Source organism: Coniosporium apollinis (genome assembly GCF_000281105.1).
Source record: "Coniosporium apollinis CBS 100218 chromosome Unknown supercont1.15, whole genome shotgun sequence".
NCBI classification, from domain to species: domain Eukaryota; kingdom Fungi; phylum Ascomycota; class Dothideomycetes; genus Coniosporium; species Coniosporium apollinis.
The window spans coordinates 148,906-175,812 of record NW_006913277.1 but is presented as its reverse complement, the minus strand read 5'-3'; the positions used below and the strand labels follow the sequence as shown (position 1 = coordinate 175,812).

Here is a 26,907-nt window from a genome sequence, read left to right as displayed (position 1 = left end):
TGAACCTTGGAAGCAGCTCGTCTACCATACGATTTGAACGATGATTTGTGCGGATGCTTTCAGTCCAATTTCCTTTGGAGCCGATACTTCGTGTACATATTTAACTCAAGTCAAGGCCGAACGGTAGAGCGGAGAAGGGCGGCTGCTTGACTAAGTGCATATTTTATCTCTCACACTGAAACATTAATACGCTTTCTTGTGTGAGCCGCTGACGATCAATCATCGTCATGGTTGATGGATTTGCAGACTGGTAAGGTGGCTTTGACCTTGAAAGCTGAGTCGGCGGAGTACACCACGTCTCAGGTATGGAAACCACTCGCTTAAGATGAGAGACTGTGTTGTTTGTCCAGAATCGTCCCAGGAAGAGCCACTGGTAACAAGTGTCGTATCTCTTTGTTTGCGTAGATCCGAGACTAGGCTCCCGCGTGGAGTAAATACCTTGTTCCCCTTCTCGTCACTGGTTACCTCAACTCTCTCATGGCTTTTCCTAGTGAATAGTATGCATTCTAGAAGCCCGGTGTGCCAAGCTAGCGGATTAGCTCTCCGATCCGCTGATAGGACTTCATTTATCACGAGGCACAAACAGGCACGCGGGTGACAGAAATCGCCGGACTCGAAAACAGATAGGTCTTCAGTCAGCTGAGGGAAGGTCACGGGTAGAAGCAATCCCTCATAGTATGCTACCTTATGAGTGTGTTCAAGCTCCAACTAGAGGTGGAACGGCTGAGGTAAAGTCCTTTAGGAACGTGGTGAGTTTGATTGACTTTGGGAATTTAGGAATGAATGGGAAGTCCGGCGGTTGGCGAGTCCGGCGATTTCTGTCACTCGCGTGACAGGAACTACGGGATGTTACCCCGCTTGGCGTTCTATTTCTAGGCACCTCACCGTCCTCACGATGGGCAGTTCGCGAAACCGTCACTCCCACTGGTCAAGTTTTGGAATCCGGGCCATACAAGATTGGGACTAAGTAGACTTCGTATCGTGCCGGTAGCAACAGCAGAATGGCACATCCAGGGCCTCGCCCTCTTCATAAGGGGAGCTTTCCCCACGCTGATACCCGTGGAAATCCATATTCACTCGCTCAATTCAAGATCTGATAGATCAAAGCTAGAAACTGAAGACCAACTACAAGCAATGGCTCGCTTCACATTCGTTCTCGTAACTGCTCTTGTTGCTGTCTTCCAGGCCGTTGCAGCTGAAGATACCTTCACCTGTGGAACCGCTCCGTACTATCCATCGCAGTACACCTGCTTCGATGGAGTATTCCTCTGCCCCAAGGTCAATGGTCTCGCATATCTGAGGTACTTTCTCCTTCATGCCGGGCAGTCGACAGTGCTGACCAAAACAAGATGCGGCGACGCATGCTACAACCACAACATGTATACGTAAGTTCATCTACATCGGCCACATAGCCGTACATCCGTTCCCCTGCTAACGTTTCCAGTTGCCCGAACAACAAGCTCGTCCTCATCGACTGGAGCGTCCCGGAAAGGACCCAGCAGTGCGGCACGGCGCCTTACTACCCATCCAAAGTCTGTACTCTACGTTGTCATGTTCGCGGTTCAAGCTACTAACTTGCCGCTGCAGTATGTCTGCTACAACAGCAACTTCCTCTGCCCCATCACCGGCGGAATAGCCTACCAACGCTGCGGCCAAGCATGCTACTCACCCTCCCAATACAGGTACATATCCTGCTTTCGGAACCTCCTTCCCACACGTTCAACGGACCACTAACAATCGCAGCTGCTCGAACGGCCAGCTCAAGCAGGTCCCGGCTCCTGAATGTGTCAGGGAATACTCCGGCTGCATTCGAAATGATGGATTGGTCCTTGCCTGCTGCCAGGGTCTGTCTTGCGTTGCGAGCAAGTGCCGGAACTTGACCAATCTGCTCGGGCGGGATGTTGAGGACGGCAAGGCTAAGTTGTTCTTTGACGCGTAAGAAGTGTTGAGGCGGAGAATGTTGGCCAGGTTGAATGCCCGCGGTGGTGGAGCTACGTTCGTTAAGCAAAAGACCTGTAGTCGTGCCGCTCCTTTGTGTGTCTTGTGACGGCCAAGCGGTTCGCTGGTGGCGCGGAGTTGTGGGTTGCGCTTTTGACGGCGCTGAATACTGAGACGGATATACGAGACATATAATACAATTGCCCTCAAATGGAAGTTTGAAGATACACTGGATTGAACGCGACGTTGTTTTCGCCTAGCATACCGGTGTAGTACCTGCCTGTCAAGGGTCTTCGTCGGGTTTCGTTCACGGAGATGAAGCTGGGCGGCGTGATAGGAAGGAGAGATACAAACAACGTTTGACAGCAGCCAGGCCGAAGCGCTGTTCCAGCAACTCCAGGAGCTCGACATGGTGCTGAAGATCGTGTTCATGACGGCTCCATTCGTCACGGACGTGCTTCCGCCATGTTCGTATCCGCGAGTCCATGACTCTGAGCAAGGAAAGGAAGAAAGACAGCGGGAAGACACGAGGCGCCACGACGCTATTGAAACCTCGGATACATGACTGATCTACCTTCCTCTACGTTTACAGTTATCATCATTGGTTGTCGAAGGAAAATGTGGCTCTTCCTGTCGCTTGGGGTAGCCGGATCCTCTCCATACACGGTGTAGCTAGGCTTTAAAGTGCCGATAGTCTCGCATACGCGATGCGCTTAACGCTGTCGGTTCCATTTGACCTTGGAAGGTTGCACGGAATGACGTTGGAGATCGAGCGGGAGGTCTTGCCGATCTCCCGCACCTCGATCACGCGGCTCGGGCTATTAATAGGACAATTTCTGGACCGCTTCTATCGTGCACATTCTGTATGGACTTCGATTCCTGTAGCCTTTCTGAGGTGTTACAGGTCAAGTGATGATGGAGATCGTGCAAATCGCACAGCATACGGGATAGGGCATGATGAATTCCGCAGCAACCACTCGGAAGCTTGCACAGCACCGACGTTTCCCCAAAGGAAATCTTATACAGAGAATCAATATAGCCTCAAAGGCGGGGTAAAGACGATAAGAAGCAGTCTTCAAGCCTCCAGAAGTCTCTGGAATGTACAATAGTTGATTTTAAGTCTACAACCAGTTACGTTGCGCTTGAAAACTACACCAAAATGAAGCCCATTACCTTCATAGCTCTCTCAATTGTTTCAGTGCCCGCCTTCTCCCAGACCTGCCCCCCAATCCTCAACAACAGCAACTTCACCTTACGGGCAACAGCAAACATGCAAGGCTTCCCCGGCAACTTCTGCTCTATCTGGAATTACGGCGGCGGCTCCTACGTCGACCCAATTGGCGGTCAATGCCGTGGTAAGTGTTTGCCGGCTTGGTCCTTTCAAACTTGCAGTATGGTCTCTCCAAGATCTTGTCAATGACACCGGCTTCAGGCGAAACAGATTTCCTGCCTGGAGAGATCTTCTCCGAGTGCCAGGGCGGCGGCAACCCGCGCGCCTTTACGTTCACCCCCCAAGTTGGTCACAGCGCTTACTACTCTGTGCTGTTTCCGGGGGAATGTCAGCCGATTAGAGTGTTCGCTGATCGGTATACGAGGATCGAGGAAAATGCGAGGGTGGAGTGCACCAGTGCTACGGGAGATCTGTATTGCACCATCGACTATTGAGCCGTGACTTCAGCGGCGGTTGGGCAGGGTTGTCAGCTCGAGCTTTCGTTTGTACGCTATGGCTGACGTCTATGGGAATGTCAATGACAATGCTGATACAGTGGGCGTGATTGTATCGAGATTGGTTTCGGTTGTCTGCCGGCGGACGTATCGAGTACGAAACTTCAACTCTGGACGGATATGTTGCTTTCCTGTATAAGAGTTCGCCTGACAGATGACAAGCCGGCGCGCTGTCATGAGACTATGTATGACATCACAGCCGATGGAGGGGTGGGTAGACGAGAGGTGGTTTGTCATGTTTCTCGTGCTGTAATGCCTTAGGTGTTCCGTATTGGAATACAGGTATCATAGCCATGCCGACGAATTCTTTCGGGTGACGGCCGAAGTAAATATACTTGACATAGAGTTACGGTTGGCTTGGACTTCCAAATCATGTAGTGGAGAGCAATGTGGACTAAGTCGATATGACAAATAACATTAATTTTAGAGGTATCTTGAGACTTTGATGAGTAATACATTGCAAGAACACTGAGGACGTAACCAAGTATTTCAGCTTCGACAACCCTACATAGATCATATAGATACAACTTGACATTCCCTATACCGTATGAAGGCAATTTCAATTTGATTGAAACTCCGCATCAAGTGACTTAGAAGCTTTCGAGGCTTACCCACCTGCCGCCCAACATCAGCATCCGTCTTCTCAGTACTGTAGGAATGAAGGACGGACATAATGCTCGACCGCGACCGATACAAGAAGCCGACATTCATGTATGGTGGCGTGAGAGCTATTATGCGCATCGAATCCAAGCCTGAGACATGACGTAGCGGAATGAAATGTGTTTGCTATCGAGTTCTCGGAGAACATGCTTGGCTGCTTTCCGGGGAACTGCTAAGGGAATTTTCAGGCACCGCTTGGGATCTCTTGTGTCAATCGAGTTTTGAAACCTGGACAGTTCGATGCAGATTCGGTTACGCTGCCTTGGTCTTCAGCTGTACGCCATGCCAATTCTTAATTTCGTCCGCCAGCACCTGATTTACAAGCCTATGTTGTTTGATCACCGGTAGGCCCTTGAACTTCGGAGACACTATATCTAGAGCGTACATCGAACCGCAGCCACCACTAATGTCTTGTACCTGCGTACCAACACCTAGTATTAGCCTATCTTTTACGTAAGGGGTGTGCGACCGTTGCGTCGGGTTTCCGTCTGAGAACTGCGTGTTCGAACCGAGCGACGTCGTACCTCCAGCTTGACCGGCGCGAGTTGCTCTTTTAGCTTCTTGAATATGTGTAGTTCGCCTTCCGAGTAGTAATCTTGTGGTTGTGGCCCGCCGCTTGCTTCGCCGGACATCGCTCGGCTAGATGCATGGAGGTTGTTTGCCAGTTGCCATTGCTGCGCGGAGTATACTCTGGAGGAAGGGGAGGATCTTGCGGCTTCAATTGAAGCAACTCGCGGGAAGTGATGATGCGAAAGAGCAGTTGTGAGTCGGTATAGCCCTCGTGAAGATGCCATCGTGCCTCTACGCAGCTGTGTTAAATCGTATGTTCTAGCTGTAACTCGGTGCGTTTGAAGCTTTCCGGCACTCACAGCTGTTGGAGAAACTCTTGCGGTGTTTGCTCAACCTCAAGCCCGACAGCAGCAGCAACAGCTCGAGCTCGAAGCCTCAAACATCATCGTGCAGAGGCTCGCGTGCTCCAATCAGCCACGGCGCGCTGTCAGCAGTCACGTGTACTGACCGGATTCTCGATTTTCCTCTCTCCGAGAAGTACCTTTGTACCTCACTGCAAATTTTCACCCCGTCGTTGGATCGGCGTCATTCCGTCCGAAAGTTAACGCGGAGGCCGAATCTGGGGAAGCTTGTAATGTAGCTCGTGTGCCTCAAAGTACCTCGAAGTCACCGCTTCATCACCCAACAGCAAGTCTTCGAAAAAGAGGGTCGCGCGTATCATTCTCAACATCCCCAGTCTCCACAGGAGGATCCAGACATGGGATGGCGCGGACAGCGCTTCTGGAGCCCCGCGATTCCCTTCGTACAATTAACGTCGCGATCGAAGGCAAACAAGCATCTCTTGCTGCTCAAGACGTCGCTGATCTTCGGACCCTGCAGTCCTGCAGTGGGATCATCCCTCTGCCGCTTTGGACGGCGCCAAAACGGTGTCAAGGTGATCGTCTCTGCTTCGTGTGGTCCAGTCCCTGAGGCCTTCACATGTCAAGGATTCTGATATTTCGCAACCACCCTGGCCTCGAACAGATGCAGGGCGCTGCATGGCGCAAGCCACCGGGGTTTAATGCTGCGCCCAAACCGTCTCTCCTCCTCAATACGGCATGATTTACCCGCAGCCACCCACACCACCCGTGCCAAATTCGAGAGTCTTCGCTGAGGTTTGATGTCGAGGACGTGAAGCCGCCGTCAAATGTAAGTCAGGATCCACATTTCATTCCACCGTCGTGAACGGAGTTGCATCCAGCGGCTCGAAGCGGGACTTTTTGTTCTCGCCTCCCATGGACATCCCCGCCGGACTCCACCTCATCCGATTTCTAGCAATACTCTAAATACTGTGGGTCCTCTCGATGCAGACCCCGTCTGCTTTGATTATTTTTGTTGAGAGAGGTCTCTTATGCACGGCGGGCGCTTAGCGTCCTCCCTAAGCTTCCTCGGCTATTCTGGAAATAAGAGTACTCCATTCGAGACTGTGCATTACCAAATCAAATCAGAGATAAGAGGGTAGGAGCGCTCTCCGTACTGGAAGTGCTGCAGCCGCACCGTCCATGGATATCCTTCTAACTTTCGACGGTCCGTCCGCACTACGGACCGCGGCAACCATGGATAGCGCTCAGGGTTCGATACGAATTCGACGGTTCTTGCCAGATGACACTCGACTCTGGCAGCTTGTGTCTGGACCGTCTGCTTCTCTTGTGAAGGCCCGCAACATGTCTAAGGAGCCTCCGCGCACCATCATTCGGCGACACACCCACAGATCATGATGAGATCAACAGCATGCCGCTCCACCAGCCGCTTCATGCTCTCCACGTCACGTCGACCTATGGGTAGCAACTCCGAACCATCTGCACCCCAACTCTCCGCAAAGCTTGGGCATGGCGGCATGAAATTGTCCGGACATACCATGTCAGTGTCGGCCTTCGCCGCCAGCTGAAGCTGCACGACATCAAGCGAGGCTCAGTCTGCGCGTTGCAACGCACGATCTCGGACGATGTCACGAACGCATCACCCGTCGCACGAAACCTCGATGAACCCCACAGGAGCACTGGAAATTCTGGAACTGGCGCCTTTGCTGATTTGATGGCCCATAGGAGGTCCCAAGAAGTGGCGAGACAATTACTGCAGCTCTTGACTAGTGCTGTCGTGCTTAATGAGAAGTCATCGCGATCGTGATGCAGGCTGTCTTCTGGGACCCTCTCATGAAATAAATTTCCGATACAAAGTACTTCCGAACCGCCGGCCTGGTACTGCGGTACCTGAGGCGCTGGCAGCTCGAGCTCAATGCTGTGTTCTCACACTCTAGCATGGCCTAGGTGCAGGAAAGCTCCGTAGTGGGCTATTGATCTCAGACTATGCCAGCATGACGCAGCTTGTTCTAACGAATAATTCATTAACAAGGCCGCAAAGCAGCAAGGCCGTCAAGATAGTGCTGCAATAGACAGGTGATTGAGAATACTTAGGTAACCAACAAACTTCGGAGTCGGACTCGTAATCCGCAGCACAACACGGGACTTCGCATCTCTTTCACTCTAGATTTACGCAAGGGTCCCGCCGAAGCGGAAAGGACCGAAGGGATTTAAAGCGTACCAAAGTTGCCACGCTAATCCGGCTGGGCGACCTTGAACTGTCCTTCGCTGAGTCGCTGCATATTTTACGCTACACTTATGGCGTGAGCTGATGAACCTCTGCAAATATGATTAAGGTCCCAAAGTGGGGGCTGGAGCCTGACCCAAGTTGAGGAAAGGGTCTTCAAGATCCTAGGTAGGTCAATGGAACAACAAGGTCCGGGTCGTGGCGTGATACTCTTGCAACTGCCGTCTAAGCGGATGTTGGAGATGTTTTTCGTCATGTAGCGTGATCTGTGCGTCTGCATGGTGAACGTTGGAACTTGAGTCGCTCTTGCGAGAAGCAATGTCTGGATCGAGTAAACATCGCCGATGGGATTATCCTCGTGAAGCGACATCTTCGATGGAGAGCAACTCTGCTCGTTCTGACTCGTGATGCGATGCTTCGAATATGGAAAGTGTGGGGAAACTGACTCGGATACGTGGTGTTGAACTTCTCGGAACACATGCATGAGACTCGCCTTCAACGCTTAGAAGTGGGCGCTTGGATGGTGTTTGAGGTTGGTTGAGGATCTTCAACGACTGCTTTCTGATGATAAATACTCCGAGCGCCGCGCTTGCTTGCTGGTGAGTAGTTCCATCGGGCAAAACCCTCGAACGCGACAAGCGCGTGCGTGTTGAGATGCGGTGCTTACTCGGCTTGCTCGATCTCTAGGAAATTTCTCAACTGTGGAAGTTGCTGACGGCGGCAGTCTTGCATTGTTGAGGCACGCACCAGCTCATGGGCGTTTTTGGCGTTGATAGAACGATCCCTATCGGAGGAGAGCAGGCGTCCGCCTCATGCTCCTGGAGGTCGGCTAAGACGGCGTTAGGGCGTTGGCTTAGCCGTTTCACGTCAAGCGCCGGGAGGGAAGCAACTGGTGGGGGATCGGCGGTTCTCCGGCTGCTTTGAAATGATATGCGTTGGCGGTGAGAGAATTGCGGGCATTCTCTGCCATGGAGGTTCAGATATCTAAGCGCTAGCGAAAAGCCCATGGTGCTGATTCGTCTCAAGCTGGACTGTTGACTGGATATGGCTTGAAAAGCCTTGCTTGAGGCTGGATTTCGAGATGTATGGGCTGGTACCAGGACCTTTGTTGCACATATGGGCGCTCCGTCTCATAGCGAGCCATGGTTGCTTACACGAAGCCAGCAGAGCATGCCTGAGGATAGACCTTGCTGAAAGAGCTGAAAGACATAGCGGAGAGGGCCCCCTCGTTTGTATCAGTAAAGGCAGGTAAGCAAATGGATACGAGCTGAGTGGTTTTTGTTGCATGCGTAGCTTACTCAAGCGGTAATGCATGTACTCGTATCTGATCTCCCCTTGCAAGGTTGGGCAAACTCGGGTCCAGAACCCCTCTCCAGCACATGGCTTCAAGCCATGAACAGACTTGTATGAAAGAAGGCATCGCATCGGATTGCAATTGTGGACGCGGATTGCAGGATCTTAGACAAGAGCCATGCGCGATGCTCAGCCACAGCGAAGCGCCATCGGCATCCTCAGTCTCCGGATACTGCTAGTGGTCATTCTCAAACTTGAAAGTGGATATCAAAGCACGGCCGGCTGCCACGCTTCTCAGCCGCTCTGCAAGCAATGTCCTAGATTAATGAAGCGCACAAAACCTAATCAATTGGCTTGGATGCCGTGCTGATATCGAGAGTGCGGGGAAAGTTCTGCCCCCTGATCCGGTGTTTCCAACGGTGTGAGATGCCAGCGAAAAAACGATTGGCGCCGTGGTGTAGCGCAGCCCTGTAGTAAGCATCATACAATCCTCTCGTCGTTGAGGTTTCATGTTGCAAAGCGGTATCGTGGGACCTGCGTCCTCGCCCTCGGTACGACCGCTATTGCTAAGGGGTACATATCGCGGCTGCGTCCGTGTTTAGAAACTCTGGACTACTTACTACTACAAGGCCCATCATCGCTGGGGTTGCGTGCACGGAGAGTTGCTTTGCGCCCGTCGACTGTCCGGAGTGGTTGTCTTCCAGGTGTTTTGGACACCAAGCACGAAAACGGTCGTGGCTCGCTTGCGGCTCCTTGGCCACACCTCGTGCAGCTGTCGCACCGTGCGCGGCCAAGTTTGCGCGGCGGCTTGGAACTTTGTTTGAACCACAGCAGCTGATTGGCCAATGCCATAGACCGCCCTTAGGCGAGGAATGCGGCGTCTGCGAGCGGGAGGGGGAAGAAATTCTGGTCCTCCAAGCAGCGCATTGCCACTCGCGCGTCCTGGAGCTTTTGCGGGCGCGAAGCTGAGACTCAAGACTCGCCGCATGGTAAGGGTCGTCGAGTGGAGCCGTAGTGTTGAGTTTCCGTGGAGAAGCAGAGAAGGTGCCGATATTTGACGGGCTCCTCTGGCAATCTCGTGTACTCACTAGCCTCAATCCGTGAGATGGGCAACGTGGTGGCTCGAGTAGCATGTACCTCATCCGCCTACGCAAACGGCAGCCAACGCCTTGTCTCGAGTACGCAGGTTTGCGGTCGTGATGTCAGACGAACACCTGATGAGGATGCGGTTTGCCCTCTTGCACCACACAGCAGCATCGCTATGTAGCTACGTACCGGCCGCCGCGACATCCTGCCCAGTTGAGGTTGTGCTTCAAGCTGTTTTGATAAGACATCCCTCGGACCCCGTCGGTCAGCGCGCCGGCATCCGCCCCCAGCGGCCGGCGACCGAGAAGTACTCTCTTTGTACCGGCTCGTACACCACGGTACGGCCGATCCCACCCAGAGGTTGCTCTCTCGCAGAGACCCAACCTGAACGCCGCGCACTCTGCCGCGTAGCTGCCCCTGCTTGCCCACCCTAAGCCGTCCACAGTTAACCCCCCAGCATATGCCCTGGTCCGTTGGGGGGAATCTCCAATCTTGGTCCCGCCGCTAGCCAGGCCACTTCGATCGCTTCTTGCTCGTGCATCAGACATTCAGACACGGTTAGAGCGGACGTGCGTTGCGCCCAGGCCATCTGTCGAGGATTATTCCACTCCATCCTGGCACCTCCATCCGAGTTTGTTGTAACGGCCGCCCCAATAGCCTCCGGCCCTCACCTTTCTCTGCACCACTGGCGCTCACTTCCTCAACAGCTCTCCACCTTTTCTCCGACCATCCACATCCGTCTCTGCTCATAACTACCCAGAGCATCCCCTCAGTGCGGAGTGCAGAGTCGAACGACTTCATCTTACAGCGGGTGGTTTTAGGTGTTGAGCTTATCACCAGAGGCAGAGGCTTGATCCGGTATCAGCCCACCACAACCACAGCAGGCACGCTCCTCCGACAGAAACCTCCACACCTGTCCGGATTCTCGTGGCCTCTCCTTCCTAGACCGACGAGTTCTCCCATATCATTGTCAGATTCATCGGCGTATCGTCCTCGGTGTTGTTCGTCGCCTCGCTCGATTCGGCGTCACAGCTTTAACTAGTTGTGTCTTCCGGCGGCCGCGTCCTTCACCTACCACGAGCTTCTCCAGGCGTCTCCGTCACAAAGGCGCCTCACACAAGCACACCTTATTCCGTAAGTCATCTCACACGCTTGTTCGACGTCTTCACGGGCGTTGGGGTGCGGCACTTCACCCTTTGCGCCGTGCAGCTCAAAGAACAAAGGCTGACCACCAACCCTTGATGCAGAATCAACTAGTCGTTTTCTTCTAATGCACTTGACCTCCCAAGCGCTGCCTATTTCTCCTCCATAACCGCAACGGCCACTGGGATGCCTTACACTCCGCCCGCCCAACGGTCTCCTGCTACCTCAAGCCCGAACAGCCCCACCCTCAGTCGAACACATTCATACGCCAGCGAGAAGCCCGGCCTGTCGCCGAGCCTCGCCCAACGGCCTGTCCTGCCCCGGTCAGTGTCGTCGACGTCCTATCTGTCGAAACACCGTCGCAGCCCATCTCTCCCACAGAATAATGGCAACTCGGAGGATATGAAGTCGTCTTCGGAGGGTCCCTCGAACAAAGCGTCCTCATCCAATGGTAGCGTTCGCCAGTCCCCTCCTCCTGTGAGCACCCAATTGATCCCTCCAGGCGCCATCACCACACCGCCGGACTCGGCAGAAGGCTCCGACACGGAAGAGCGAGGGCGGCAGCTAGAGGAACTGCAAAGGAACTTGCACAACAACATCGAGGTGAAGCGTGGACACTCTCCCGTGCGTGGCGAGGACGAGGCGAAGACCGTCGCTGCCACTTCGTCAGTGCCGGAGTCAACGCCAACGTTGGGACCAGCACTCACGCCCGAAGCTCGGAAGATATCTCACTCTAGATCCGCGAGCGAGCTAACTACACTGACGACACACACCAACATCCACGAGTCGCCAGTACAAACGACTGACGATAGCGATGATGACGATGATTCGGACAACTCCAAGCCGCCTTTACTCCGCAAGAAGTCTGGTGAGCTGGTCAAGCCTGCTCTTCGACCCCCATCGCGTCGACGGCCGTCCAGCATGCCCGGTACACCGACGTACAACAAAGCTGTCCACTTCAACGAGGATATTGAGCAGGTGCGACACTTTCTACAGGTCGATCGGCCTATTGCTGTCAGCGCTGGTTCATCACCAGTGGAAACGTATGACAGCGAGTCCGAGTACCCCTTTGGATACGATGACGGCCACGCGTCCAAAGTTGTCGAATGGGAGATTCGTCTGGCCAACTTCCCAGTAGAGACCTATGAAAGGAAGTCCATGCCTGTGAGGGTCGAGCGGATTTTCTTGTCGGCTGATAACAAGAGCTTGATCGGCAATGTCGCTGTTGCGAACCTTGCCTTTCAGAAACTGGTTGTTGCCCGGTTCACGCTGGACTACTGGAAGACAACGTCCGAAGTTGTCGCTGAGTTCAACAACGACGTGAGGAAGAAGGAGCCCAACGATGGTTACGATCGATTCAACTTCAGCATCAGGCTCAGCGATCTAGCTCATCTGGAATCGAAGACAATGCTGCTCTGCGTACGCTACAACGTCAACGGACAGGAGTACTGGGACAACAATGCATTCACCAACTTCCAGATTGACTTTGTTAAGAAGACGAGGCCGAGGAAGGGTGCGAAGCAAGGGCCTGTGGCCGGCACATTGGGAGCCATTCCACGGAGCCGACATTCCCCACCTTCCCGACAGCGCACGGCACCAGCCTCATTTGAGGATGACTTCGGCGGCGATGGCTGGGATTCGAGGTACGACTTTGGCTCAACCAGGTCAATTCTCGGCGAGTCACCCAACACCTCTATCAGGCTCAAGAACAACAGGAACAAGAGAGGCAGTCTATTCCCCGGATCGGCACCAAATGGCACGACCGGTCCCAACCAGGCGTTCTCATCCAGATACGACTTTGGCGCTTCTCTGTCGGCTGCTCTCACTCAGGCCCAATCTACTCTTGGCGAGCGGAGCGGCCTGAAGCTGAACGCGGCTCCGAAGCCCAAGCGAGGTTACTTTGACAACATGCCAAACAGCTTGGCTCAGCCGGCTGATCCTGCTTCAATGGATAATACTCCGCCGCCTTCTGCACTGGCGTCGGACAAGCCCGACCTGAAGTCTGACCAGTACAAGGAGTTGATCCAGAAATATTGTTTCGTACGTCCCTCACGTCCAGGCCAGCTTGCCTGATCCTGCAATACTGATTGGCCACGCAGTTCGGTACTGGAAAGAACTCGCCGCAGGTCTCATCTCCAAAGCCTCAACCGGAAAGCCCGCTCGACAATGACTCTGACTCTTCTCCTTCCAGCAACGGGGGTTCCGGTTCGAGCAGCCCCAACTTTCAGAAGGAAGGTGCGCCGCTGGATGGGGCCCACGACTCCCAGGGTTCTAGCCGCAGCATCAGCCCATTTCTCTCCCGCTCAGCCTCTCCTGGCCCCCTGACTGGTTCCGATATCGGGTTCCGGGCTACTTCTCCAGCATCTTTCGGTTATCCCTACAACCATCAAAACACACACAACAGCATGTTCTCCGAGTCTCAAACGCCTACTGCGATCAGTGGTTAGCTTTCGAGGCAAGGTGACGTACACATTCGACTGTTCTTGCCCTTCGCATCACTGGTACGAAATAACGAATCTTCTTTACCCTACGATCATGGTATTATGAGATGCCTGATGTGTCTATCGGCTGCTACCATCGGTCCTATCCATTATCCTCGCGCCTCAGAAACCTATGGTTTACTCTTGTGGCCTGCTTGCCTGGTTCTGCGTCTTCATTGCTCGCATTTCAGCCGGGTTTCTTGCATTTCTGGTTCCGACTTCTTGCATGTCATTAGTTTTGGCGTTGGGGGAACGGGTGGCGCCTTCTGTTGTCTCCCATTAGGCTCGTCGTCCCTGTTAATAGACCGGTGTGTAGTTTGTGCAGCTTCCTCTCTGCTTCTGCTTTTCTCAGTTGTGCTCTCCTCTCAGATGCGGCTTATGGCGCCCTCTGTGGAATGCACCCTTCGGACTAAGGGTCAAAAAAGTTGCTGGTTGCTGAGTTTGCTTGGGTTCACTGCCGTTCTTTTGCTCGGCTCAGTGATGCGGTACATATCGTCGGCGGTCAAGCTCAGCTTACCGCCGTACTTGCATTCTGTTGGTGCTTGCCGAGTAGAGATATTCACCTGCTCCGAGGCTTGCATTACTTGACTTTTAATGGCGTGGGGTTTGTTCTTGGGGTCTATCAAGATGGTGCGGGTAGAGACTGGTTGTGAAGATGGATAAAAACATCAATCCAAAAACATTCTGACAACTCAATCAGTCCTCACTATCCAAAGCTGAAGCCATTGGCTCCGCCTTGAATCTCTCACGCTCAACACTGTCGCACGCGTGAACGAACCATTTACCTAGCGCAGCATCCTGCAAACACCTCGTCTTGACCGCTCTTTCCACATGGGAAGATTAGAGTTCGTCCACCATGTGCCTCACCACGCTGCGCATGCAGACCATGCAGCTCCATGCAACTCCGAAAACGACATGCCCCACCACCCCGCGTTTCAGCTCCACGCAACACCACCCTTGACGCCACAACAGCAGTCTCGCCCCTCGCCGTGCCGAACCGGTCTGTGCGGCCTTCTTGCGATTTCGGCCCCAGGATCATCCCTCAGCACCCGCACCCTCTTCAACGCATGTCTCGGCATCCTGATCCGCCTCTGCTTCGAGGTGCTTTCCCGAGTATCGCGTCTGCCTTAGGCACCTCCCTCATCGCTCCTCTTCTTCTCGTTCTCCCCTTTCCCCTTCTCTCCATACCCCTTCGCGCCTACGTCTTGAACCGCGGCGAGGCTCCACGGCGCAGCATACGGCACCGACCCGCCCAGTGCTCTGTGGTAGACATATGCGGATGCGGACGAAGGTGAGATGGAGCTTGTGTGGGTGCTGGGCTTGTTGGAGCTGGCGGGAGTGCTTTTGACGAAGGGAGGGAAGATGGAGGATGAAGGGGAGAGCGTGGTTTGGAGGGGATATATTGGCAGTAAATAGACATTACGTCCGAAAGTTCGAGGTCCTGATGTTATCCGCCGATACTATTCACGTGAGTATTGTCTTCAGAACGCTATGTAGGTTGAGCTGCGTTGAGATAAGGCGGGTTTGTACTATGAGCAAGCTTCACAGGACGGCAAGTAAGATGCGTAGGTTTGTTATTTGACAGTACCCGATAGAATTGTTACAACACACTCCTCATATTACTCCCTCCTAGCTCCAGTGAGTGTGTCCATTTACAAGAGAAACATGGGGATTGTTGTGACCTTGAGTTTCGTGAAGTAGCGGGAGGGATACGCGAGTTTGACGCGCTTGATGCGTTGCGCCTCGCGTAGCGACGCGACGGCGTGATCTTCAACTCTGACCGAGCCAACGACTTCATCAACCTCGAATGTGTACGGTTGCCTAACGTCAATTCACGAACCGGCTGGCTGCCTGGGTGCGTTGAAAGGGCTGCAGTCACGGCAGTAGCAGTAGCTATAAGAGCATAAGAATGCTGCCTTCCATTCGAAATACTTCATAAGCGCATGGCCTTCGACGTTGGCCGGCATCTTAACTTCACCGATCACTTGTCGTGCGAAGCTTACACCTTTCTATTCGAGTGGTTTTGTTTTGCTTTCTCTGTGCTTCTTCTACAGCTCGTTAATTGCATCCTTTTCCGGTGTCACGTACATTCCGTCTCAAGAATGGCCAATCAAGCGTCAACGACGCCAGCGACGCTCCCCGGGCCTCTCAGGCGGGACAGCTGGAACAAACTTCCAGGCTTTGGTCTCCCGTTGACGGACATGCCTCGCCAATGGAAGGACCGTGGTAACGGCCGCACTCGGTTTCCGAATGCCATTTCAGACTGGGCCGTCGAGGGTGTGACGGTTAGGGAACGGACAATGCTCGAGTTTATCAACCTGATCACTGACAAACCGGACTGGGATCGAAAGGTCTTTGATGAAGGCATCGTCCAGAAGTGGCGGCTGGAGAGTGCGGCGCATGGGGCTGATTTCTCCGAGAAGATGTTTGATTTTGTGAGTATTTACGGCACAGCAGGGTCGAAAGTTGGCATTCCCAGTACTATTCCTTTATCAATGCCTTGACCTACAGAGCAAGTGGTCTATGTCAGTGCTGTGGACGTTTGTTGCTCCGTATCAAGGAGAACCACCTTCGGTTGGTCTTCTATACATCACTGTCAAAGCAGGCGTTTCTTGGCGTCGACGGACTCATTGCGGCGCCTGAGCTACGCAGACTGTGGAGATCAAGCTGACCATCGACGCAGTGCGTTCTCGAGCTTCGAGACAAAGCCAAACGGTTTCAAGAGACTGGTATGGTGGCTGTTCTGGACACTCAGGCCGCTGTAGTCAAATCTGACAACATCATTCCGCCTGAACTCCAAGAAACGCTTCGCTCCGCAATTCTGCCTCTGGAGGACGTTCCGGAGAACGAAAAGGACTGGCACCCAGGATCTGACGGGAAGGTCCTTGATCTGGTGCACCCATCCTTATTTCCTCTGATCTATGGGAGATCTCGGATACTACCAAAAGCCCGAGTAGGGCTCGCAGATTGTTTGGAGCGTTGCGGTAGTGGTGAAGTCGTCCCTGACAATGACGACGATCTAAACTGGCCGCCGAGCAACGTGCCGTGGCTTAATGCCTCCGATGATTCACCAAATTTTTGGTCGAACCAATTCCAGTGGCTGCCCTGTGATGTTCATTTCACCGCAGACGATGGTGTCAAGATTTCCAGCTACATCAATAACTTGCACCCTATACAGCATGCGGGTCTCTATGGTGTTATCGAACAGTTCATCACAAAGACGATCCCATTATGGGATGAAACACTAACGCGTTTTCATCCAAGGCTGCGAATTAATGTGGACCACGACGAATGGGAGTATCCACTGGGACGTTCACGTCCCCCTCAGGACGACGATCCGCCCTCCGATGACGACTACTTTTGGGAACTCGAGCACGACTGGGAGATGACCAACCGCGTGCTCATCCAGCCAGAGCCCGTGGAATACACCAACCGTTACACCTCAATTCCGGATTGTCCGGTCAATCTAAGACAACAATTCAGGAAACAAGGCCTTCAGGTCATCGTAAAGCTAGCCAACATACATCTGACACCGGGGACAGAGTACAAAGGCGGCTCGTGGCACGTGGAGGGTGCTCTGAACGAACATATTTGTGCCACGGCTATCTACTACTACGATTCCGTGAATATCACTGAGAGCTTCCTTGCCTTCCGGCAACGTGTCGATCCAGAGGAAATGCTTATGAAGCCAAACCAGGTAAGCTGATCTCCAGAAAAGTGTCACGACAGAGGTCTTCCAAGTGCGCAATGCCGGAACTGTTGCTCGAGCAATCCCGCAAACAACAATGTTTGGTTATAGTCTACCACAGCCAGAGAGCCGCTCATGTACTGTTCCTGCCAAGCCTACGAGCAACACTTCACTCATCATCTTGCGTGGACATCTCTTGCTTCATGATTCATCTCATTCTGACTACACTCTCAGGGCGACTGGGTTGGCATCGAACAGCTCTACGGCATTGAGAATGAAGGTGCCGCGGTCCAGCCCGTCGGCCTCATCAACACCCGTCAAGGCCGTCTCCTCACCTTTCCCAACGTTCTCCAACACCGCGTCAACCCCTTCCGCCTCGCCGACCCCACCAAACCCGGTCACCGCAAGATTCTGGCTCTCTTTCTCGTAGATCCACACATTCGCACCATATCAACGGCCAATGTGCCGCCACAGCGACAGGATTGGTGGACCCACGAGCTGAGGAGACAAGACACGAGGCTGGCAAGGCTGCCTGAGGAGCTGTTGGGGCATGTTATGAGTTATGTGGATTTCCCGATTGGAATCGAAGAGGCGAAAGAGGAAAGGTTGAGGTTGATGGCGGAGAGGGCGGTGATTGATCATGGAGTCAACGATGAGTACGAGAAGGTAGAAGGACTCGACGTCTGGTCTTTCGTGTGTTGAGCTGATGGCCTTGTAGGATACGTTCAACTTCTGCGAGCATTGAGCTGCTTGGCGTCAATGTGTTCACGTTCTATCGCCCAGACGCTGTGTAGCATCCAGAGGCGCTGCTACGGCCTGCTTCTTACGAGATGACGGGTCTCATTCGTCGCTTTGCCTGCGATGAACGACCACGAGCACCGAATGTGCGTTGTTGCTGTTCATCATGGAGCCAGCTTTGTACCGGATGTCAGCTGAATGAGTGTCTAGACTTTGCTGTCTTGTGGGAGATTTACATAGCTGTTCTTGTATGTAGCTTACTCCGAAGTCCATAATCGTAGCCCGTCATTGTCAAATTATATTATCGCAATCAATCATTACCCGCTCTTGCAACGGGAATTTTTGGGGGTTGAACGTTACTATTGTCATGAAGTTGCATAGAGTTCTGGGCCGACAGAACCCACCGCCGCAACCACGGGCACTTTCTGCGCGGTCGCAAAAGTCTTTACGCGCGACCACCGCATCGCGATTTCAGTATATTTATTTTCATTGCACTCAAAACTTTCACATACGGCCATAGATCAAAGAATACTGGGCATCCCGTTCGCTCTGCCATTACATAAGCTTTGAATCGGTAGATTAGTAGTTAGGTGGGTGACCACTAGCGAATACCTACTGCTGTATGTTTTTGCATTTTTGTCCAGAAGAAGGATTTCCTGGCGTGTATCTTTGCGAAAGGAAGTTTCGTGCTCGGGCTGTTTCAAGCGCTCTGAACGGGGCATTCCCACTTCCGTCAACGTTTTTGTGTGGTGCACCATCTAAGGGCTTCCTCTGTCGTGACCTTTGTTGTGAGAGCCACGGAAGCAGGATCCCATAGCCTGTTGTATACAGGACCACAATTAGCGAACGTCCATCCTTGCACTCTGTTCATCGGCTCTGTAGTCAATCAAATGTCTCCAACCTCCGCATTCCTGAAACCTAAAAACACCTCTCCTGCGCCAAATTCAGCTACCGGGAGGAGGAAATAAAGGTCAGGCGGCAACAGCAATTTCGACTCAATGACCCGTGGCTCAACTGCTCATTCATATATCTTCAATCTGTTCTTCAGATTACAACCCCTAAGCTTAGTCCTACCCACCCCCCCCCGCTCACAGCGATGGAAGCTCACCCCTCTCGTCCTATGAACACCACCAAAAAAACCCTCTACTCGGACCAGGCGTGAAACCAGCCCGCCAAATGGATAACAGCCGAGCCAAGAACCGCCGAAACAATATGTAAAGCACCCCGCGCAAAGAATGTGCGCCGCAAAACCCCAACAGTCCTCTCGGCGTCCTTCTTTCCCGTCCCTTTTCGCAGACTTGAACAAACACAGCGACACAAAGCGATGGCAGCAGTCCTGATGACGCCGTCCAGTGCTCCCCCTCCCCAGAAGCAAAAAACAAACTTCCAGATTCCCCTACTATTTCCCAGCACAAAGAAAACACTTCCATCGGCCGGATCACGCCGTGTCAAACGCATCCGACACATTGACGTCCGACGTATCCAGGCTCCGCCTCTCAGCCGCGGAGGCCCGGTCTACGACCATGTGGTCCGATGGAAGACGATCGGGCAGGCTGGCCGGGCTGCCGGAGCGGTGGAGCTGGTCTTGGAAAGCGTCGTCGGGTGGGGAGAAGGACCAGACCTGCAATGTTTAGTCAGTAAGACGATTTCATGGCTGCTTGGCTCGTACAGCGCACGCCGAAAGCGAATGCAACAGAGGACAAAAGAGAGAAGACAGCCAAGGAAATGACGGGAAGAAAGGAGAGGGAAGAAAAGGGGAAACAACAAACCTCCATTATAGTCCTTCCCCCCCGACTCGCCATCACAACCGCCTTCTCCTCCTCAAACACCACCCTCCACACCGCCTCCGCCGGCTGACTCAGCTCGCGTATCAGATTCCCCTTCTTGAGGTCCCACACCTTGACCCTGCCGTCGGACCCGCCGCTCACAATCCGCGCATCGTCAAACTGCAGACTCGTGACGCTGTTGTCGTGCGCCGCGAGCCGGTGGATGGGTTGATACTCCGTCAGCGACCATACCCGCACAGAGCCATCGGAGCCGCCCGTCACGAGGATGTCGTGCCGCATCTGAAGTTGGCCGACCAGGGAGGTGTGGCCTTGGAGGATAGCGAGGCAGCGTCTGTCAACCCAAAACGGTCAGCGTCCTTACTCTCAACCCACAACCACGCGCGGTGAGCGGTAAAACGGTTTGCAAAGGGAGTAGAAGAGGGGGGGGGGGGGGGGAAGGGGCATAGCACACCCATCGTTAGGATCCCAGATCCTCACACTAGTATCCAGACTCCCCGTCGCAACCCTCCGCCCATCGAACGCGACGGCATAGATCTGGCTAAAGTGCCCCGTGAGCGTCCTCAAGCACTTCCCCTCGCTAATGCTCCAGATGCGGGCCGTGGTGTCGTAGCTGCCCGAGACGATGCGGTCGCCGTGGATCTCGAGACAGCGCACGCTGGCCTGATGGCCCACGAGCACGTGCTTGCAGATGCCGCGGAGGATGTCCCAGATGCGGAGGGTCGTGTCCCGCGAGCCGGAGATGGCGGTGTATTTGTCGGACATTTTTAGGCAGCGCACTGTCGAGGTGTGGCCGCGGAGGGTGTGGACGCTTTTGCTGTTTGGGGGTTAGCCATGCGTGCTCTGCTGCCGCGAGGGGTGTAGTAGGAAAGGGGAAGGGGGGCCGGCATAGGTACCCAGTCTTCATATTCCACACCCGCACATCCCGATCACATCCTCCGCTAATCAAGACGTCTTCCCACGGCACCATCGCCCAGACACCCATGACGTGCCCCTGCAGCGTCTTCTGATGTTCGCCATTGGTGTCGAAAACATGGATCTTCGCATTGTCCAGCGCAACGACAATATACTTGTCCGTGAGATGCAGACTCGTCACCACGCCCTGGTCCGGGGTAATGCTCCTCGAATCCACCTTCCCGCCGCTCCGCCACGCCGTCTCGACCATATACCGCTGCTTAAAATGGCTCCGGTATGTCGTGACCCTCGGCCTCCTCGACGCCGTACCCCCTAGCGCCCCCTTATGCCTCCTCCCGGCCTCCCGCTGGTCCCCATCCTCCACCTCCGCGCCCCAGCTCCGCCACTCGTCGTCGCTGAACTCAGACTTCAGCCCCGGCGGCCTGTTCCAGCGGTTCTGGTAGCCGTAGAGGTCGGCGTGACGGTGGTAGGCCGAGCTCGCGGAATCAGGCGAGCCGTCAGGGGTGCGCCGCTTGCGTCCTCCAAGGGGGGTCGAGGGCGGGGAAGAGTCGTTCGAGAGGCGGCGGTAGGCGTGCTTGTCGCACAGGGATTTCCAGGCCATGTCGTCGGACACGAGCTCGCGCCAGCGTTTCGAGACCTGCGAGGAGCGCGCGAGGGTCGTGGGGTCGTCGATGAAGGTGAGGATCTGCGGGGCTGGGTAAGCGGGGGGGCATGTCCCTGCGGCCAAGGGAAGGGTACGTACTCGCAGACATAGCTCGTTGGGCAGGCTCGTGAATGGGTCTTTCTTTAGCCGTGGGCTCACGAAGTCGTGCACGAAGCTTAGCTGGTGGCTGTTGCACATGTTCAGTAGCTCTCCCAGCAGTCGCTCCTTCTCCGCGTCGTTCATGTCGCTGAACCATGCGCGCACGTTTCTGAAGGTTGCGTCTTCGTGTTCGGACGCTGTGCTCCAGTCCGGTGCGCGGTGGTTCGGCGTCGGGCTCGGTGCGGGTGTTGGTGGGGAGGCGGGCGCTGCTGGGAGCAGACTAGGTGGTATGCTTGAGTCTATGGGGCTTGTGGGCGTGTGTATGGGAGCTGGCGCACGTGTCCGTAATGCTCGCTTGCGAGTCCTGGAGGTTGCTGGTTGCGGTATAGGTTGCGATACTGGGAGGGTGGATGAGGAGGCGACGACCTCGTCGACCGTGGTCATCTCTTCGTCTGAGTCGCCGTCCATGACCTCGTTCGGTCTTCGGTATAGCTGGTATTCTTCCTCCATATCGAGAGTCTGCCGGCGCACGCAGGGGACTTCGAGCGGTATCGTGGCGGAGAGTAGCCGAGTATAGCGTGCTGCGATTTAGGGCAGCGGAGGGCGGAGCTGCTGCGGGAGCGTGGTGAATCTTCGACTTGCAGTTCTGTGCAGTCGAGAGCGGTCTGCAAGGTGGGACCAAAGAGAGTATATGGGGTGGGAGCTAGTGTTTCAAAGCGGTTTGTTCTGGGAACACTCAGGAGCGCTTTGTGGACTTGTCCGACCGTTTCGAGAAAGCTGACTACACGCAGCTTGGTGGATCCGAGTAAAGACAGGTACCAGCCTGTTCGGTGTTGTATAGCAATGTGGGTATGGACGTTCGGAGCGAGGATGTAACAGGGCGGCGGCTGAGGGCGAAGACCGTGGGCGTGCTGGGTTGGGTGATGCAGGTTGTGTCAGCTTTGCAGAGCAGAGTGAACCACGGGCAGATCCGCTGGGGAATCCGGGCGGAACTCCGGGGGAGGACGCTGCTGCAACAGGGAACAGTCCAAAGGGGCCATGCAAGCACTTTGAAGATGGCGACCCCATCTGACCACATCATTATGCCCTTCGTCTCCACTGCTCCTGGCCTCGCGCCCGGTCTGCCGCATCCGCCGGTTACACCCTTGAGACTCCGTTCTGGCGCGTCTCGTGAGCGCTCATTCAACCGTGCGGTCATTTCCGTCATTCCCGTGAGACATTACCGCGAGTCAGAATCTTGCTTTAGTCTTAAGAGGTAGATGACTTCCTAGCTCCGTACGGAGCATATTCAACAGCAGTGCAATTCGGCTGTTGGACTGTTGCCGGTTCACATATTGTGGAATCGGCAAGAAAAGGCGTTCCCTTGAGAGCGTGCTGCTCATCATCGAGGGTCCTGGGTGTGGACTCGTAGGTGACATGCCCAAAGCACAGCCCGCTTGTCACCTCTGTCGGTCTGATATTCGTGCCTTGCACTCTGTGGCCCGCGAGTCCTGGCGTTAACGGTCATCTACTCTGTATCTTGATGCACTTTAAGCTGAATCCTGGTGCTGAAACCGTGTCTGCGTTGTAGCATGGTAGTATGGTGCTAGATGGAGCTCCAAGTGTTCAAATCTATCCAAGTCTAAGCTTAATCCAAAGTTGAACTTCTCTTGACCCGCAGCTCATCAATGCGCATGTCCGACTTGTGTAATCAGTGGCAGCAGCATCCCCGCCACCGCGACAGCCGTCTCCGACAACGTGACGCCCTTCTGTCCCTGCTGCTCATACGAAGCAGCCTCGACATAGCCGTTACTCCCGCCATAAACGTGGCGATACCCATCCGCCTGTTCACCTTCCACTCCACCACCATGCGAATGCCCTCCAAGCGACTCCTGCATAGCATGCATGGCGACATATCTGCCAACCCATTAGCACTCCATACAACCGTCTCATACGTGTCCATGCTCACAGAAAAGTTCCTCCGCTAAACAACAACACACACCCCGTCAGCACCCCGATCCCCGCCTCGCCCTTCCCAACCACCCCCTCCCCACCCACCGCACTAACAACCACCCACGTGACCAGCGCGCCCACCGGCGCCGCAAGACTAAAAACAACCAAATGCATCCTCGCCGTGCGCTTGCTGAACCCCTGCTTCAGCAGCACGGACGTAAGCCCAAACGCCGCAGGGGCTTTGTGTATCATGAGCGCCACAAACACCACCAGCCCCAGTTTCGTGGAGGAGGATGTGGAGGCGCTGGACGAGGCGCCCAGCGCGATGCCGTCGGCGGCGGCGTGGATCACGAGGCCGATGGTCGTGGCGGGCGGGCGGGTCGTGTCGTGAGGTGGATCGGGAGAAGTGGGCGAGAAGGTCGAGGGTGAGGAGAGGGGCGGGGAGGAGGCGTCGTGGGGGCCGCGGGAAAGTCGGTCCAGCGAGATGTGGAGGGGTTTTGGGGCGGAGCGCGCGGAGAGGAGGGAGGGGAGGGTCGAGATGAGGTGCATGAGGATGAAGCCGCTTATGAGGGAGAGGCCCACGTAGGCGTGTGGGGAGGGTGAGGTTCGCTTGGGATCATCCTTGTCGTCGTGGGGCTTCTCTGTAGGGTGTGCGTTCTCCGGCTTATCTAGGGGAGCTGTGGCTTCCCTGAACGTAAGAGCATGCGCTTGCCTGGGCGGAGTGTTGTTGAGATCCAATGTGCGAGAGTCGTCGATCAGAGCGACTCGGTGGTTGGGTGCTTCAAGTGGAGCTCGATTTCTCTTCGTGTGCGTATGCCCTGTCGTGCCTGCGCTGTACAGCGTTTCGATACCCTCCGGTATGATGACAATGAGCGAGGTGCCCACAAGAACGCCTGTTCCAAGGGCCGACGTGAGGCGCAATTGGCGTTGCGATAGAGCGAGGGACAGCGGGAGCATGCCAGCGAGGAACGACCTGCGCAGCTTGAAGTCAGAACACGGTATTGGTCGCAGATACCAGGCTGCAAAGAAGCTCACGCAATGGCCATTATGGTGCTCAAAGTGAGCAGCATGAACAATCCGCTCCACATCTCTGCGGGTGTAGTTGGGTGATGTTGCGGCTGCGCGCAAAGGGATGACGTGGGAAAGGCAGAAAGGCAGCACTCAAGGAGCGACTTGGGCTGAACTGAGGATGGCCATTCTTTGTGACCTTTAGCCAGATTTGTGTTTCGGTACCTGACGTTTACATTTACTCTCACTACTCGGGTTAAGTAACTAGTGGAGAGTGCGAGATGTCAATCGGTTGACCAAGCTTCTTTGGTGCAAGGGCGCCGGGTAGGGCTGAAGATGGTCCAGTCAAGCCACGGGCGAAACGCGCTGCGCGGAGCTCCAAGTGCTCGTCGCGTCCGCCTGCTTCGATGCTTTGCAAACTTCTCGTCGACTTCACCAACCATCCCGTACAAACCCGTAGCATCAATTAGTGAAACAGGCACGTCCTCCAGCTTCAAGCTTGTAGACTGTCACACTCTGTAGCCGTCGACAAACGTAGCCGTCGCTGTCCACTCCCGATCCAGCCACGGGCGCCGACAGATCTTACCGCGAGGTGATCTCTTGACCGCCGCGCCACATCTTCCCGGATGAGACATCCGTAGCTTCGCCTTGAACCGTCGCAGCAGAGTTCGCGCCTCGACGAGATGGAAGAAGCGCTGAGCGAATGTGAGCACCATCTCCATCTCATATCAGCCGGACCCCCCAAGCTAACGTCCGTAATCAGGGCTGGCCAACGCCAATGACACCGTGAACATCAACCTTGTACGCGCTGGCAAGGAAGCCGGCACATCAGAAGCAGTCTTCGAGGAACCATTCAATCCAACATTCACCTACACAGTGTTTGGAGAAGAAGAGGTCATCTTTGGCTACCGCAGTCCGCAAATGAACCTACGTTTTCGCGCGCACGATCTCCAGCCATCATTAGAGTTCAAGCACGATGGCGTCTTCGAAGCGATTGGGGAAACGAAGCCGATGGACATTCTGGAGATATTAAAGGATTTCCTCCCTGAAGGTAAGCGCTTACGCTTCGATACGGGTGCTCACTTCATGGGTCGAGGCTTCAAACGCATCGTTTGCCGTGTTCTGTTACACGGGTTTGGCGTGTACTAACGGCTCGGCAGATGCCCTGCGAACGGACAACCAGTCTCTGGCGGACCTAACTGCAACCGATACAGGCGCCAGCTCCTGGACCCCACCGGGCAACCTTCAGCACAGCTACACGCACAATGAGAGAAGATTCGAAATATGGTGTTCAAGCCTAGCCGATCCGACGGCGAAGGAGATCCTACGACGTATGCAGATCCTGGTACCGTTCTATATCGAAGGAGGCACGTGTCAAAACCTCGACGATCAAGATTGGACCCTGGAACGATGGAAGATCTTTCTGATGTATAGGTTCAAGAGCCGCGGACTACTAGGCCTATGCTAACAGTCCACAGCTACGAAGTCGCAAACCCTCCTCCCGCAAACCCAGCGCGATCCCCCTACACCATCGTCGGCTTCTCAACATCCTACCGCCTCTGGGTCTTCCCCTCCGGCCGCAAAACCATCGACGAATTCTTCATCCACGTCTCCAACGGCGCCGCCTCCCTCCCCACACCCCCACCGACCCTCGACCCAGAATCCATAGACCCCGAAGCGGCGCCCTCCTTCCTCTCTTACAACCCCCTCGACTCCCACAGCCGCGAGCGCATATCCCAGTTCCTGATCCTCCCGCCCTACCAGCACCAATCCCATGGCACACACCTCTACACCGCCATGACAGAGCTCTTCCTCGCCGACCCCCACGTCTGCGAAGTCACGGTCGAAGACCCCAATGAGGCCTTCGACGACATGCGCGACTACTGCGACCTCCTCCGCCTGCGCCAGGACCCCTCCTTCGCGGCCCTCACCCTCGCAGACAGCGTATCCCCCGGCTCCCTCGACCCGGAAAAGGACGTCCCGACCGAGCAGCTGCTGCCCGAATCGACCCTCACGGCTCTCCGCCAAGCGTCTAAGATCTCGCCGAGGCAGTTCAGCAGGTTGACGGAGATGCAGCTCCTGTCGAAGATCCCGCCACGCCACCGCAGTCGAGCGCGCATCACTCGCAAAGCCAAGGCCGCCGATCCGAATGATCGAAGATACTACTTCTGGCGCCTCGCTGTGAAAGTCAGACTCACGATTAAGAATCGGGATCAGCTGGCCCAGTTGGATGTAGAAGAGCGTATCGAGAAGCTTGAGGAGACGCTGGCAGGCGTCGAAGAGGAGTATGTGCGTATTCTCGACGGGGCAGAGAAGAGGGCGAAGTTTGTGGATAGTGTCGCGAAAAGCAGGGAGGTTGCGAACGGAAGGCCGAGGAGAGGCTTGAAGAGGAAAGGTCGCGTTATTGATGACGAGGATGACGATGACGATGACGATGAGACGGTAGCTGGCAGTTTCACGCAAGCGTCGGCGGGGGCTAAGAGGCCGAAAGTCGCGGATGCTAATGCTGATGAATAGTGGCGGCGGCAGGTCGTGCGTCGAAGCCTGTCACTGCGCATACCGATTCAGCGCACATCCGTTTCCTTTTCATGCTTGAAATTCCTAGATACCACTCTGGGGGCCCGAGGCGTTCTATGGGCTTAGGGCTGCAGTCTTAACGTATTCTATTCCGGCTGACTG

At 54.8% G+C, this 26,907-nt stretch overlaps 8 protein-coding genes across 8 annotated transcripts; 5 read left to right on the top strand and 3 right to left on the bottom strand.

The window, feature by feature from the left end:
- Positions 1–1,134: 1,134 nt before the first annotated feature.
- Positions 1,135–1,939, top strand: W97_03623 (uncharacterized protein; the record flags this gene model as incomplete). Its single annotated transcript, XM_007781519.1, has 5 exons — positions 1,135–1,301; positions 1,350–1,385; positions 1,445–1,532; positions 1,588–1,682; positions 1,744–1,939. The coding sequence occupies 5 exons, from the start codon at positions 1,135–1,137 to the stop codon at positions 1,937–1,939; spliced, it is 582 nt and encodes a 193-aa protein (XP_007779709.1).
- A 1,158-nt stretch (positions 1,940–3,097) lies between these two features.
- W97_03622 (uncharacterized protein) lies at positions 3,098–3,603 on the top strand (the record flags this gene model as incomplete). Its single annotated transcript, XM_007781518.1, has 2 exons — positions 3,098–3,293; positions 3,371–3,603. The coding sequence occupies 2 exons, from the start codon at positions 3,098–3,100 to the stop codon at positions 3,601–3,603; spliced, it is 429 nt and encodes a 142-aa protein (XP_007779708.1).
- Positions 3,604–4,575: 972 nt separating this feature from the next.
- W97_03621 (uncharacterized protein) lies at positions 4,576–4,955 on the bottom strand (the record flags this gene model as incomplete). Its single annotated transcript, XM_007781517.1, has 2 exons — positions 4,576–4,740; positions 4,848–4,955. The coding sequence occupies 2 exons, from the start codon at positions 4,953–4,955 to the stop codon at positions 4,576–4,578; spliced, it is 273 nt and encodes a 90-aa protein (XP_007779707.1).
- Positions 4,956–11,127: 6,172 nt separating this feature from the next.
- On the top strand, positions 11,128–13,014 carry W97_03620 (uncharacterized protein; the record flags this gene model as incomplete). Its single annotated transcript, XM_007781516.1, has 1 exon — positions 11,128–13,014. The coding sequence occupies one exon, from the start codon at positions 11,128–11,130 to the stop codon at positions 13,012–13,014; it is 1,887 nt and encodes a 628-aa protein (XP_007779706.1).
- Positions 13,015–15,523: 2,509 nt separating this feature from the next.
- Positions 15,524–17,811, top strand: W97_03619 (uncharacterized protein; the record flags this gene model as incomplete). Its single annotated transcript, XM_007781515.1, has 3 exons — positions 15,524–15,856; positions 16,105–17,118; positions 17,344–17,811. The coding sequence occupies 3 exons, from the start codon at positions 15,524–15,526 to the stop codon at positions 17,809–17,811; spliced, it is 1,815 nt and encodes a 604-aa protein (XP_007779705.1).
- Positions 17,812–19,285: 1,474 nt separating this feature from the next.
- Positions 19,286–21,798, bottom strand: W97_03618 (uncharacterized protein; the record flags this gene model as incomplete). Its single annotated transcript, XM_007781514.1, has 6 exons — positions 19,286–19,468; positions 19,617–19,965; positions 20,086–20,448; positions 20,528–20,839; positions 20,948–21,231; positions 21,289–21,798. 6 exons carry the CDS (start codon positions 21,796–21,798, stop codon positions 19,286–19,288), a joined length of 2,001 nt encoding a protein of 666 aa, XP_007779704.1.
- Positions 21,799–22,952: 1,154 nt separating this feature from the next.
- W97_03617 (uncharacterized protein) lies at positions 22,953–24,266 on the bottom strand (the record flags this gene model as incomplete). Its single annotated transcript, XM_007781513.1, has 3 exons — positions 22,953–23,184; positions 23,237–24,193; positions 24,256–24,266. 3 exons carry the CDS (start codon positions 24,264–24,266, stop codon positions 22,953–22,955), a joined length of 1,200 nt encoding a protein of 399 aa, XP_007779703.1.
- Positions 24,267–24,911: 645 nt separating this feature from the next.
- Positions 24,912–26,745, top strand: W97_03616 (uncharacterized protein; the record flags this gene model as incomplete). Its single annotated transcript, XM_007781512.1, has 4 exons — positions 24,912–24,933; positions 24,992–25,279; positions 25,389–25,656; positions 25,707–26,745. The coding sequence occupies 4 exons, from the start codon at positions 24,912–24,914 to the stop codon at positions 26,743–26,745; spliced, it is 1,617 nt and encodes a 538-aa protein (XP_007779702.1).
- Between the last annotated feature and the right edge of the window lie 162 nt (positions 26,746–26,907).